Source organism: Cydia fagiglandana, chromosome 3, assembly GCF_963556715.1.
Source record: "Cydia fagiglandana chromosome 3, ilCydFagi1.1, whole genome shotgun sequence".
Taxonomy (NCBI): Eukaryota; Metazoa; Arthropoda; class Insecta; order Lepidoptera; family Tortricidae; genus Cydia; species Cydia fagiglandana.
The window spans coordinates 20639771-20654207 of NC_085934.1; the positions used below are offsets into that span (position 1 = coordinate 20639771).

General features: G+C 41.2%; 1 protein-coding gene across 1 annotated transcript; it reads right to left on the minus strand.

Annotated features, from left to right (window-relative positions):
• Positions 1-8161: 8161 nt before the first annotated feature.
• LOC134680330 (GPI mannosyltransferase 4) lies at positions 8162-13908 on the minus strand. Its single transcript, XM_063539445.1, has 3 exons — positions 13732-13908; positions 12641-13580; positions 8162-10294 (listed from the first exon to the last, which is right to left on the minus strand). The coding sequence occupies exons 1-3, from the start codon at positions 13895-13897 to the stop codon at positions 9424-9426; spliced, it is 1977 nt and encodes a 658-aa protein (XP_063395515.1). The 5' UTR covers positions 13898-13908; the 3' UTR covers positions 8162-9423.
• Positions 13909-14437: the final 529 nt, after the last annotated feature.

Below are 14437 nucleotides of genomic sequence, written 5' to 3' on the forward strand. Positions count from 1 at the left end.
TTTCTACTGACAAGGTCGCTTTGCTAGAGTACAAGTGCTTAGAGTCTGTGCGGAAAGAGAAGAGTCGTGGGATTTGAGGGCGCGCCAGTGCTATATTTTATGGTTTTTGCTATGCTGACAACACTGGTCACGTGATTATAGTACGACACTAAAGGTCATGATACTTGAATCCCTTTTGTTCCGGTTTTTGACCACGGCTTACTAAACAGAGCCTGGTGGTGGTGTCGGCTCATCAACTCAATTCTCTGATTTAGCGCAGGCACTAGTTTTCTTTTTAAAACACACTTGTAGATACTAAAAAGTGACAGTGCGATTGACAAAACTGCTAAAACTAGTTAAGAATCTGCCCAATACCTACAACTGTAATTTTAGTACCAATCAAGATAGAGTCTCATTTATGTACTGCCTAATCTGTGCAGTCCAACAGTTATTAAAACCGGGTAGATCGGGTAGAAATCGGGCAATAGAACTGTAATTTTATCTGGGATATATTTCACCCATTGTAAATGTAGGATTCGTGGGTTCGTTTCACGATGAAAAAAATTGCCAAATTATGGAAACTACTTATATTTTTAAAGAGGGCGGTACATCCACAAAATACTAGCATAAAGGGACGTGCGGAGAGTGCAACAGCTTATATCGACTGGTTTAAAATTTGCTCTAGTGCGGTAAACTATCAGGGCCGCTCCCGCGCACCCCGCCTTCCCCGTGCGTCCCCTAGCTTTGACAAACGTAAAACTGGTATTTAAAAAGTTAATCTAATTGCGTCGCTCACATGCCCCACCCCAGTGCTGCCCTAGCAGCACTCTTCTCCTATAGGTATTCGAGCGACGCGTGCGGCGGATCGGGTTAGGACACCCGATTTCGTCCTTATCTTAATCATTCTGGTTCGTCCGTCTCGTCCGGGTAAAGTCTGTTCGATGATGCCCCGTGGCCAGATGTTACGGGGCCCATCGGGGTCTACAATAAGGACTAGGTCCCCCACTTGCAAGGGCCTCTGCTCCTTATTCCATTTTGGTCGCGGTAACAAATCGGGTAACACTTCTCTGACCCAACGTTTCCAATATAAGTCGGCAAGCCTCTGTGCGATTCGCCATTGTTTTCTAAGGAAAAACTCGGAGTTATCGAAGATGCCCATTTGAGGTAAGTTTGAAGATGAGCCCAAAAGAAAATGGTTTGGTGTCAAGGTTACTGCACTTCCGGCTTCGACAGAGACGTGCGTTAGAGGTCGACTGTTAACCATATTTTCCACCTCGGCGAGTAACGTGTTATATGTCTCTTCTCTGGGTGCGCGTTCTTTTAGGATGATTTTCAGCGAGCTCTTTACGCTTTTTATAAGTCGCTCCCATGCTCCACCCCAGTGTGGGCTAGCGGCGGGGATGAACGTCCATTTGGTTCCATTATTGATGGCAGCGTTGCGGATCTCGTCATTATTTTTCAGTTCCTGAAGTGCCCTTTTCAGCTCGACGTCGGCACCACGAAGATTCGTACCATTGTCGGAAAATATTTGTTGGGGCCATCCCCTCCTCGCGGCCATACGACGGAGGGCCATAATTAAGGCATCGGTCGTCAAGGAAGCAACGGTTTCTAAATGAATAGCCCTAACGGTTAGGCATGTAAAAATTACGCCGTATCTCTTCTCCCGTCTTCTACCAATTGCCACTTCTTGGGGGCCGAACAGGTCTATGCCGCAGAAGGTGAACGGTCGCTGGTGATGAGCCATCCGTGCTTCAGGTAAGTTACCCATTCTGGGAATTTCAGGTTGGCTTTTCTTTATTCTGCAGACCATACATTTAGATGCAATATTTTTAACAGTTGGGCGAAGTTTAATAATCCAATATTTTTGTTTAAGGTTATTCACCACAGTCTCTTGGTTCTGATGAGCGGCGCTGACATGGTAAGACTTCACAATCAATCTAGTTATGTAATCTTTTCCATCTAGGATTATAGGCCTTTTTGTTTCAGGTGACACATCGGCAGCAGCATCAATTCGGCCCCCGACGCGCAGGACTCCGTGCTCATCAAGGTAAGGTGATAAGGTAAGTAGCTTACTACTTTTTTCTATGTATTTTCCTTGTTTCAGGATTTTAATCTCTTCACTAAACGATTGGGCCTGTGATTGTCTTATCAGCAGGCGCTCGGCTTCCTCCATTGCCTCGTAATTATTATTATCGGTAAGTTTTCGACATCTTTTTATAAACTTCAAAACAGCGTCAGTACTTCGAAGCAGGCGCAGCCAAGATGAAAATCGCGTAGGCTCAGGTACAGGTAAGTCCTTACAATCATTATTTACCATTTGTATAATGTTAACACACTCTAATTCATTGTCATTTATTGCAGGTTGTAAACAATCCGTCGGCCAAGTGCGCTCATTATCGTGTAAGAAAACCGGTCCGTGTAGCCATTGATCTTGCAGAATAGATACATCATACGCCTCTCTTGTTCCTACGTCCGCTACATTTAGGTGCGTAGGGACGTACCTCCACTCGTCACTGCAGGTAAGCTCATCTATTTCGCCTAAGCGATTAGCTATGTATGGCTTATAAGTGCGACACTTGTTTCTGATCCAGTGTAAAGTCGTAGATGAGTCACTCCAGAATATTTTGCGATTAGGTTTTATTTTATGCTCTTTTATTATAGTGTCAGCCAATCTAGCAGCTAGGACAGCAGAATTCAATTCAAGTCGCGGGATTGACGTAATTTTATTTTGCGAAACTCGGCACTTACTTGCCACAAATGCAATGTACACATGAGCGTTGCCTTCCCAGCGCCAGTACGCGACGGCACACATAGCTTTGGCAGACGCATCGCAAAACAAGTGCAATTGTAGATTCGTATAGCATGCAGCGGGCGATGGTTCTAAGTTCAGCGGTTGCGCCGGCGCGGGCGCGCCATCCTTGTCTCGCTCACTAGCAGTACCGGCCGCCGCCGCGGTCGAGTCTGTCTCCTTCACTCTCGTAACTCCCATATGCGCTGCGTTGTAGTAAAACCTCGGCAGCCGTATGTTACGTAATGACTGTAAACAACTTATCCAACTGCACCATTTTTCATATATTTTGTTAGGTATTTCCGTATCCCAATCTATGTTTTCTTGCCAACATAATTGTATAATCATTTTGCCATTTACAGTGAACGGGGATAAGAATCCATAGACGTCAAATATGGACATAACGACTCGTAAAATGTCCCGTTTTGTCGGTCTTTGTGTTCCGTTGATTATATTTTCAGGAATCTTCTTAAATGAAACGTCAAAACCCAGTACATCTTCATGTGGAAACCAGATTAAGCCGAGAGTTCGTTCGCTTTCATATTGTTCCCCGGTTTTAAACTTTACAGCCGCTTCGCCGAGAGTTGATTTTGGCATGGACTCGAGAACTTGTTTACTATTAGAAGTCCAGTTACGTAATTCGAAGCCACCTTGCTGATGAATTGATTTTATATCTCTTATCAACTCAATAGCGGATTTTTCGTCTGGTAGGCTGTCTATATAATCGTCCACATAGTGTTGGTTGTATATAGCTTCGCAGGCAGGTAACATCGTCGGCTCGAAACGCTGAGCGTTCTTGTTTTTAATATATTGGGCTACGAAGGGGCTACAGTTAGCACCGAATATTAGCGAAGTCATGACATAGGTTTTCACTGGTCCCTTGGCCTCGCTTCGGTATAAAAACCGTAGTGCATTTTGGTCCTCTTCTCTGATTTTGACGCGTAAGAACATATCTTTAATGTCGGCAGTTACACCAATCCTTTGCTCTCGGAACCGCAACATTATTCCAAACAGTGACCTCAGTAGGTCGGGGCCCTTAAGTAGGTAATGGTTTAGCGACAATCCATTCGTTTCAGCGGCAGCGTCAAAAACAAGACGGAGGCGTTTTTTATTTTTATTATCCACTCCAAAATGTGGTAGGTACCATGTTTTGCTAGTTACTGTGGTATCCTTTAACTCTTGTGCGTAGTCATTGTCAAACAGGTGCTGGACGCGCTCGCTGTATCTCTCTCTATAGCCATCACATTTTTCCATCTTGCGCTCCACTCCCTTAAGACGCGACATGGCGTGAGGGAAAGAGTCAGGTAATTCACATTGCTCATTCTTCCAGGGGAGTCCAACGTGCCACCGTCCATCAACAAGTTTAGAAGTTTTGTCAAGTTTTTCTACGGCGCATACGTCGTTATAGTTCTCACGGGGTTTACTAGTTACGCCCAGTGAGTCATACGTGAAAGAACGACGTACTTCTTCATGTAGGTCTCGCAGCAGTCGCTTGTTCTCAGTCGCGTCATCGGTGACGTCATTATTGCAGATAAACAGAGTTGAGTGCTGCACAGCTGACGACATACGGGCGGGAGCTCTTCCATGTATACACCAACCAAGAGGTGTGCGAGTGGCACAGGGCTCCTCAGGACTACCAACAACGATTTCCAATGGTAACTGCAAGTGGTAGTTGTCCTGGCCTATCAGTATTTCCGGTTTTAAGTTTTCATCACAGAAATTATTTTTGAGTCCTTGTAAATGCGTATATTCATCACAGTTCACTAGGTTCATGTTATTATAGTTCGGTAGGTCAAGGTCATTAACACTTTGCGCGGTAAACGTAAACTTTTGTCCATTTTTGTTAGATATAGTTATATCCACGAGATAAGATTCGCACACTAGCTCCGAGTCCTTCCACGCGCCACGCACACGCATGCACTCGCGACGGCCGCGCGCCCCCACCCGTTTGGCAAGGTTTGCGCTTATCATACTGACGGAGCTGCAGTCGTCAAGCAAACAGCTGGTACTAATCACACCGCAGGGTCCATGGATTTTTATAGGCACTGCTTTTATTAAGCCCCTTGGAGTAGAAGATGAGTTCACGTGCGACACTATTTCCGTTTTAGGCTCCGCTTCGATCTCGGTTACTTGCACTGTACTATTATTGTCCTCATTTTGTTTCTCATTAGGTACAAAATGCAATAGCCGATGATGCGCTGACCCACAGTTGTTTACATCGCAGGCGGCTGCGGGACAAGTATTTCGGTCGTGATGCGATAACAAACACTTGTAGCATAAACCGCGGCGTTTAACGTATTGCCAGCGATCTTTGCGTAAAGATTTTTTAAACTTTTTACACTGCGGCAAGTCATGTGTAGCTATTTTACAGTAACGGCACATATTATTAAGTTCGTTATGTCCACTTTGCACTAACACAGTCTGATGCGCGTTAAAGTCATTCTTATCGTGATATTTATTACGTTTAAAATTGTCCGGACGTGTATTTAGTAACGTAGCACTGCATGTAGACACTTTGAGCGCTTCTTCGTGAAGAAAATTAGCCAATAAGTCGAATCTAGAAGTAGTTCCTTCGGTGATGCGTTGATAACTATAGTCGGCCCATTTTGATAACAATATGGTAGGCAGCTTTGACAACACAATAGTGACAAGACTCATTCCTTGTAGGTATTCTTCACGTTTTAGGGCACGTACGGCAGCGACGTAATTTCTTATTTTATTCGAAAACACAATGATTTCTTTGTGGTAATCAGGGGTCATTGCGCCTAGTCGTTTGATCTCGTAGACGATTCGGGATAATATGACGTCAGGGTTCCCGAATTGTAACTCTAAGGTTGACATCAGTATATCTGGAGATGTGGTACTGATAAGTAGGGCATTCACTGCGTCCTTGGCGGGTCCACGAAGGCATTTCCTTAGGCGCCATAGGTTCTCGCTATCGCTAAATTTGCAGACTCGGGTAGACTCGTCGAATGCAGATTTAAATTGAAGCCACTCCATAGGGTCTCCAGAAAATATTGGTAATTCTTTAGGTGTGCTGATGCGGCTTAGCAAATTAGAATTGTTGTTTTGGTTGCAAACAGAAGTGGACATCATATCCTTAAGTACACAGGCTAACTGTTGAATTGGACCATCGGTGCCGGAATCCATGACGGCCGGCGGGTGCAGCAAGCCTGAAGATTGACCTTGATTAGCGGCGTGCTGCGATTCCAACTCTAAATTACTGCGTTCTACCCACTTAGCAACTTCACTTCGATTATCGGTTTCCGACGGGGGACTGTATTCTTCTTCTAATTCGGCAAGGTCCGCTTCTAAGCGTTTATCGATAAGCTGCATTTCTATTCGTGCTTTTTTCTCGGCCGCCTCCAGTTCCAACTTCTTTCTACGAGCCTCGATGGTAGATGTAGACGATTTCCGGGACAAAGACTTATGCGAGCCGGGCATTTCGGACTTTGTACTTCGGGCTTTTAACACTATTGTTTTATCAGGTTGCACGGTTTGTGATTTCTTCTCGATCGACTCTAGTTCTAGCTTTTTGCGAGCCTCCATAGAAGTTGTAAAAGATTTTTCGGACACGGGTTTATGGGAGCCGGGCATCACTTCAACTTTAAATATCTCGGATTTCACACTTCGTACTTCCAATAATTTGTCCGGTAGCACTTTAGCTTCATCATTTTTAGCTGCACTCGTACTCGGCTCACTTTGAACGGCTTCAAAAGCTTCTTTTCTCTCCTTTTCTCTTCTTACAGTTCCACGAGTTTTGGCCATTATTTTCGACGGCGGCGTGATGAACATCAAGATCCGGCTCGAAGACCACTTTGTAGGATTCGTGGGTTCGTTTCACGATGAAAAAAATTGCCAAATTATGGAAACTACTTATATTTTTAAAGAGGGCGGTACATCCACAAAATACTAGCATAAAGGGACGTGCGGAGAGTGCAACAGCTTATATCGACTGGTTTAAAATTTGCTCTAGTGCGGTAAACTATCAGGGCCGCTCCCGCGCACCCCGCCTTCCCCGTGCGTCCCCTAGCTTTGACAAACGTAAAACTGGTATTTAAAAAGTTAATCTAATTGCGTCGCTCACAGTAAACTTGACTTGTAATGTATGTGTACATTATTAATAATAAATATGAATATGAATAAAAATAGTGCATAAGTAGGTATTTATTGGGATATGTCCGGTTCTCTCATCTCACGATATTTTACTTCGCCGAAAAGTCACTGCTAAATATGAAATATAAGGTCGTAACTAACAGAACCTACAAATAAAGAAATATTTTATTAGAAAAAGTTGTATTCAGAACCTAGTAAACGAACTTACAAATAAAGAAATATTTTATTAGAATTAAAATATTCAATGTCACTTATGTTTGAGCTAGCTTCATAACAACCAGGGACACTCATAGAACTATCTTCATCTGAACTGGATGTGCTTGAATCCGGCACGTAGATTACGAATTCTTGCATATCACCTATACCTACCGGTCTTTTATTCGAGATACCGTAGGTACTTATACACAATCCTGAAAAAGAAATTACATATAAATATGCATAAAATGGCAAGTATCAAGACTATTTGTCAGTTATTTTAAAGATCATGAATGACCTGCATATTTATGAAAATTAATATATTTTGAATGAATATACTTACCGATTATGTACCGGAGACAAGTTACTTAGGGGGTTTATTAAATAGGTAGTTATTTAATATTAAATACAACATCAATACCCGCGAATAGCGGAAACACGTTCCGCGACTTTTTGTAAGTCGATAGTCGGCTTTTAGCCGTTTTCTTCCCGCTGACAAAACCGAACAATGTTAAATATAACTTTCCTTGTGGTTTTATGTACGGTTTTATCGTCTTTTGAAAATATTATATACATAAAACTTGCGGTTTTTGTTAATAAAAATATACAATGACAGAAGTTTGTTTACTTTTTACAAGACAGGTGTCAAAGGTTTGATTGCCATATAAAATTTAAAATGTTAGTTCCCGTTTCTGCCACGACTCTTCTCTTTCCGCACAGACTCTACCAAAGGGTGTCTCCGCACACGTCGAATATGGTTGTCTCTCTATCGCTTAAATATGAAAGAGCGATAGAAGCATATAAGTAACCTACCTTGCCTGTCTTTATTACTCATTACACCGCTCGCGCCCTATCCGAGAAATAGGGATAGGGCTGTTCAGAGTGCACTTTATTTCATGGTTGCGGAATATAAGTAGGCACTTATCAAACAATATTCATATTGCATCGTTTTCATGTCATTCGTCGCATTGTGATTGCATCATAATATAAGGAGACCTACATTTGATTGAAATTAGATTCCAACGAATTGAGAACCTTCTCCTTTTTTTGAAGTGGGTTAAATATAGATTACGGTCATGCTTGCAAACAGCGTTTATTTCATAGCAAAGCAGTCCATTGCTCTCACACGGTGAAATATAATATACATTTTTATTCAGATTTGAGAGGCAAAATTTTAAGAATAAAATACAGTCAAAAACAAAAACCAAATTCATTTGTATCATATAAGTAGGTACCTATACGAAAATAAGTCCTCTAGTGCTACTTGTACCATTCCACTATCCCGGGTTAAGTGGTTAAACCTGGAGTTACCATGGTTACAAGTTCAGTTTGACACTGCGTAACGGTTTAAATGCTTAGCCCCGAGTTAGTGGGATGGTGCAAGTTTAGAACTTCATTACATTGTTTTTATGGTTAAAATATGTATGTACTAATTTCTAAAAATATGAGATTAATATATTGAGCATTTGGAATGAAATAATTAAAGCTTTGGTTAAATAATTGTCACTACAAACAAACATAAACTACTTCTAAGAAATTGACAAAGAATCATGTGATGTATCCATTATAAGTACCTATAACAACCAAGAATTAAAGCATTTTTGTAAAATCGTTCCTGAGACATTGTGTTGACCATTGTGCATTTGTCCCCATGTTGTCTACACAAGTACCCACAATGAATCTTCATAAGTACGAATAAAGTACCTAAGCGTATATCATTTATTCAAATGATTTTTACGCCTAAGACCCTTAGCTTTTAACAAAAGCAATTGTTTAATAGCTCCCGTATTAGCCACGTGGCAAAAAGCAACAATGTCCTTAAAAAAGCAACTGTATCGTGATAGTATTAAGGTTCAAATCTATGTATTAATGTGAGGGCTCGCCTACATTGAGGTGGTCGATCGTCCCGCCCTACTTTACCAAAACATGTTAACTCGTACGAGCTGTTACATAGATTTGAACCTTAATACTATCACGGTACAGTTGTTTTTTTAACGACATTGTTGCTTTACCAACGGGAGCCGACCGGTCATACCAAAGAACCAATGGAATTTGTTTAAAAGACTAGTCGTTTAGTTTTAGGCGTAAAAATCATTTGAGGTTTAAACATTCTTAGCTAAAAGTGTAGTCGACACTGTGAATGTGTGATGAATTGTATCACATTAAAATATCTTAAATCAATAATAAGTATAATAACGCCATTTAAACATATAAAAGTAGTCTAAACAAGTAGAATTTTACAGTATCTTTTGTTGATGTCATGTATTTTATATAACCTAACTAATATAGGCAAAAACCTAATCTCAAATTATTGACAAAGAAAAGAGAATATATAATAACATTACTTAATTGTCAATCTTATCAATATCATATTTACTAACTGTTTTAACTCTATAAATCTTAAGGCAAAACTTTTTAAAATAACAAGAGATTCTCTGGAACATGTTCAGATCTACAGCTCGAGATTCATTCTTTAAGAGATTTCTTTCGACGCAGGATTGGTCGTGGCCGCTTGGGAAGTTAGGTACCGCTTCTGTACAAAAATGGGGATAATACCTAAAGTCGTCCACCAACTTAAAGTAATAATATTTCTTGGCTGCTTCTTCTACTTCTAGCTCTAAAGAGCAGGGTGTGGCCACGTAGAATCTGTATTGCTTCTTATATTCATGTAAAAGCATCTCGGCGTTTGTAAGAACGTCGTCTACTTTCGTAAACAGTTCGTCCATAGGCATAGAGCCATATTTGTATAGAAAGGTCGTTGGAGTGAGCCTATATTTGTGGCCAGTATGCCTGTCTTTGTATACTTTAGTCGTGCTCTCTAATTGTAGCAAGTACGAGGGTATGCTGTAACTATGCGTGCTTATTACGTATGTGTGTATACCGTACGCGCCTTTGATTTCTCTGTGTAGCGTATTAGCGAAGGAATAGATGCCGCCTTGGTGTATAAAGCCATAAAAAAGAGTGAGGCTGGCATTTAGTATGAACCAAGTATAAAGGAGTATTTTTTTAAGTTTCCTGTGATTGGGCAGGTCGGATTCGTTTGGGTGTAGCCTGTTCCCGTAGAGGTAGACAAGAGGTACTAGTCCGGGTATGATGAAGCGTGCCTCCTGGTGAGGGAAGAGGGAAAGCAGCGCCACGGGGATCACCAGGGAAAACAGCATCAAGCCGGTGATGCTTTGGATCCTGGGCAGTTTCCTGTAGTGGCCTCGGATGAACCTGGAAGAATATAATGTTGTTACATTAGCAATGCTTTTTAAGTGCGCTTGTGGGAGTATACATGTATATTTCGAAGTTTAGTTGTGTGGTCGGACGTCAGACCAGTGGCGTAACTAGGGGGGGGGGGGGGGGTTGGAGGGGGCACGTGCCCCGGGCGCCGTCCAAGGGGGGGCGCCAAAATGGGCAAAAGACTACCTCTCCGCTTTGCCAAAGGCACAGCAGGGATACTTTCGTCAGTCGTATTTACCACCACTGTGAAGTGTGTATTGCGGATGGTAGGTAATCTGGCCCACAGCTCAAAAGAGAAAGCCGATCTTTTAGGTACTCTTTTTTCCTCGAATTCGACCTTGAAAGACGACGGTGGCGCCAGTGCGAATACTCTATGCCAGAAACTATCAAGCAGAGGGATATTCGGCGGGAATTGCTATGCTTTCATTTTATAAGCCGAGCGGGTCGATTGCTTCAGAGTTGTGTCCCGTGTTAGCGCGTCTTTTCCGTCAGGGGTCTTCTGTCGGGAAGTTACCATCTTTATGGACTGTCCAAGAGACTACCTATGCAAATGGATCGCTAGCCCTTGCCCGGCAGGCGCATATGAGCCGTAGTAGACGGAACCTGGTCCAATAGCTGCTGGTGCATATGTGTCGGACGACTGTAGGTACTGGGGATTCCTATACAGGGTGGCTAAAAATAACTACATTTCCGTTGCTAGGGAGGTTTTGGGATTATACTGAGCAACTTTTACTACGGGACCAACCCCGAAATCACGAACAAAAGTTTACCTTATAAAGAAAATGGACCAGCCAAAATGTATGAAAGCCAAATTTTTTTTTCGCGACTTAGGGGTTGGTCTAATAGTAAAAGTTGCTCATTATAATCCCAAACCCTCCCTGGCAACGGGAATGCACTTATTTTTTAGCTACCCTGTATACAGGGTGTTCTCTACCGCTCGTAGGTAAAGTACAATGAGCTGTTGTCCGAAAAATTGTTTGACATGCTGTCTAACTAGGCAACTGCCAACGGTTACAGCTTGCCGTCACTGCACCGCTCGCCGTAGGCAGAGTGTTTATATCCTCACACCCTAGAATCTATATGGTCGCGCTCTGTGCGGTTTAAGAGGAATTCCCTTTACAGAGGGCGGGAGGACATTCGTCGAGAAAAGGGAGCTCATTCCACAATAAGTTGAATAAGTTCCCTTTTCTCGAGAGGCTACATCAGGCTATGGTGACCTCCAAAAAAAAAGTGTATTAGTTTTAAAATGATCGGCAACGCGCATTTAATATAACACCCCTGGAGTGTAGACGTCCATATGATGCGGTGACCGCTTACCATCAGGTGGGTCGTAAGCTTGTTAGCCACCGATGTACTAAAAAACACATATACATACTCTGTATTTGTCTAAGTTAAAAGTAAACTTTAATAAGTAACAAAGTGACCCTTTCGTTAGTTCATTTAGTTTGGGGGGGGAGGGGCGCAAATTTGGTGCCCGCCCCGGGCGCCATATGCTCTAGCTACGCCACTGCGTCAGACCTTAGAGCGGGGCGATGGCACCGGGCGCCATGGTAGGGGCGCGTCTAGGTAAAAAATAAAAATTACAAAAAAATTGTTTAGGTCGCCATTGTGTCGGTGTATTCATTAAAATTGGTGTTCAGTTAATAGTTAAAATCTAGGATTGAGATAAGTAGGTACCTAATAATAATATTGTCCAACCTAAGAACGAAAAGTCGGCAACTGTTTGTCGCTTGCCGTGGTATAAAAATATATAATGTTCCATGTTTTTCATACCGCTTGGGTGGCAAACTGGCAAACAACATACAGCCTGACTGATGGTAAGCGATCACCGTAGACTGGACGCTTGCTACTCCAGGCGAATTACAGGCTTTCTGCCAACTCTTTATAAATCTATTAATTGGTATCTTTTTTAGGTATTCTAAAATATGGTTTTTACCAAACAGAATCAAGCATTCTATCGACCAAGTATTGTATGCATTGTAACCCTGTATTACCCAGCACAAGTCTGTCTATAATTGTGCGAACTGTAGAAACAATACCATTGTTTTAAAATTTCCCAGTGTAGTAAATATTCTTGCTTATTATGGGGGGCAGTGGCTATTCTGTAAATCTGTACAGATAAAATTTTACATACAATATACAATTCCCCCTCCCCTTGGCTATCGGCGATATTATACTAACTTACCACGCCCTGTTCCATAGGCTAGCTGATTCTGAGATTAATAATTTAATACCTATTCTACTGTTCGGCATTCGTTAAATCTACCTTGTCAGCAATGTTATAAAAAAATCCAGCTAATAACGTTTTTTCGACAAAAAAAATGACAGGTATCTCACCTGTATGTGTTAGTTGACAGTGTGATGAAAGCCATCCCCGCCAGCACACTAAACAGCAGTGGCACGTTGACCGCCAGGTGCAGCCAGCGGGGATGCAGCCCGTGCTGCGTCAGGTTCTTCATATCCAAGTTGTACCGCAGGAAGTTCAGCGGTGTCACCACCCAGTTATCCCACGTCCACTTCATAGACTCCACATCAGCCATCGTCAAGTAACCATAGTAACCAGAGTCCACTAGTATGAGAAGCAGAGCCGTTGGTACTCCACAAAGGATAAACGTGAATATACGAACATGAAAGTCTTTGAACCCAACAACTTTAGACCCCAAGCCACGATGCAGCCAGAAGAATATAGGCGGAAATGCAAACCCCACGAATGTTGGACGGTTAAATATCCCTATAACCACCAGAGTGGCTAAAATAAACACATGATTCAAGGAATGCTCAGGTAAATGCATTTTCAGCTTAAATAGTTTAACTTTCTCAACTGGAGTTGATGCCTTATCATATTTTTCTCTTAAAAACTCATCATGATATATTACTTTATCGGATTTCAACATACATTCAGCAACCAAAAGGAGTAGAACAGAGAAAAATGCCATTTCAAAAGTATTTGAAAAGCTTCTACAACAATAAACAAGTACAATATATGAACTAGCAAATATAACCAGTCTATTTCTAAAATTTTGACCGTATAAGACACATATTCTATATAAACTGTAATCATTAATAAATGACAGTAAACAAACAAACAGACGGGGGATAACAAGCAAATAGTAAGGTGTTCGTAAGTTTATACCTATATAATGTTTAGTGTAAGGATTGAGTATGCGAATGAAATGCAATGGTGGGCCCAGGATCATTTTTGGTACAAAAATGTTTCTGATCGGAAATTTTGGGTTGAACTCCCAAGTTTTTGCGACGTCGATGTTGAATATATCTCCTGAAACAATTAAGTATTATGTATTACACTGTACTCACATGAAAATATTATAATTGGTGACACTTCGTTTTAAAACATAGTATTGTGCTAAGAGACCAAGCAATAGCGTCCAATAGGACGTGTGTATTGCAACAAATGATTATAAATATACCTGCCATGACCTCCACATTCTGGAAGAACTCGTCGGGATGTAAATATCCTAATTGAGGAGCGACCGTAAGGGCGAAACGAATAAATACCAATATCCAGTAGGTGAGAGGCAACCTCACCGGATTTTTAAATGGAATAGCTTTTAAAATTTTAGTTTTTAGAAACATTTTAAATTAATTAATTAATTAGTAGAGTCTGGCTAGCCAAAAATTGTTGACAGATATTTCGTTGTTGTATCACCAATTGTCTATGATTTGAAAAAAAGCTAAAAGTCAGTTGTCGATTTATGTCATTCATTCAAATTGTTTGCGGTTTTTATGGGGTTTATTTTAAATAATATTAATAATTTCTATGCTGAGTGAGGTTCACAAACTATTATTTAAGCTCGTAAATAATTACGACAATGTGCGAAGTCGACGTGTAGCGTTGTATAATGAAAAAGTGCAATGTTTACAACTTCTAACCAAATGTAAACAAAATACGAGGTTGGTGCTCTATAAATATTTTGATACTTTAAGTACTAGTTCTAACATTTGCCGATTACTTTGATTAAGTACGTGAATTTATTAATGCCTGAATCTCATAAATAGGACAAGTGTATAAAGAAACGGATAAATTAAAAGTTCTGAAAAATATCTATAAAATCTAAATATTGGAACGTAAACATGTGTGTTTGTCGTTGACTGTACTTTAAATAGTGGTAGAAA

Coding starts and splice junctions, on each gene's coding strand:
- LOC134680330 (XM_063539445.1), bottom strand. CDS start 13,897: ATGTTTCTAAAAACTAAAATTTTAAAAGCTATTCCATTTAAAAATCCG. Junction 13,581..13,731: donor GAATGTGGAGGTCATGGCAG/GTATATTTATAA, acceptor TAATTGTTTCAG/GAGATATATTCAACATCGAC. Junction 10,295..12,640: donor CTGTCAACTAACACATACAG/GTGAGATACCTG, acceptor ATATTCTTCCAG/GTTCATCCGAGGCCACTACA.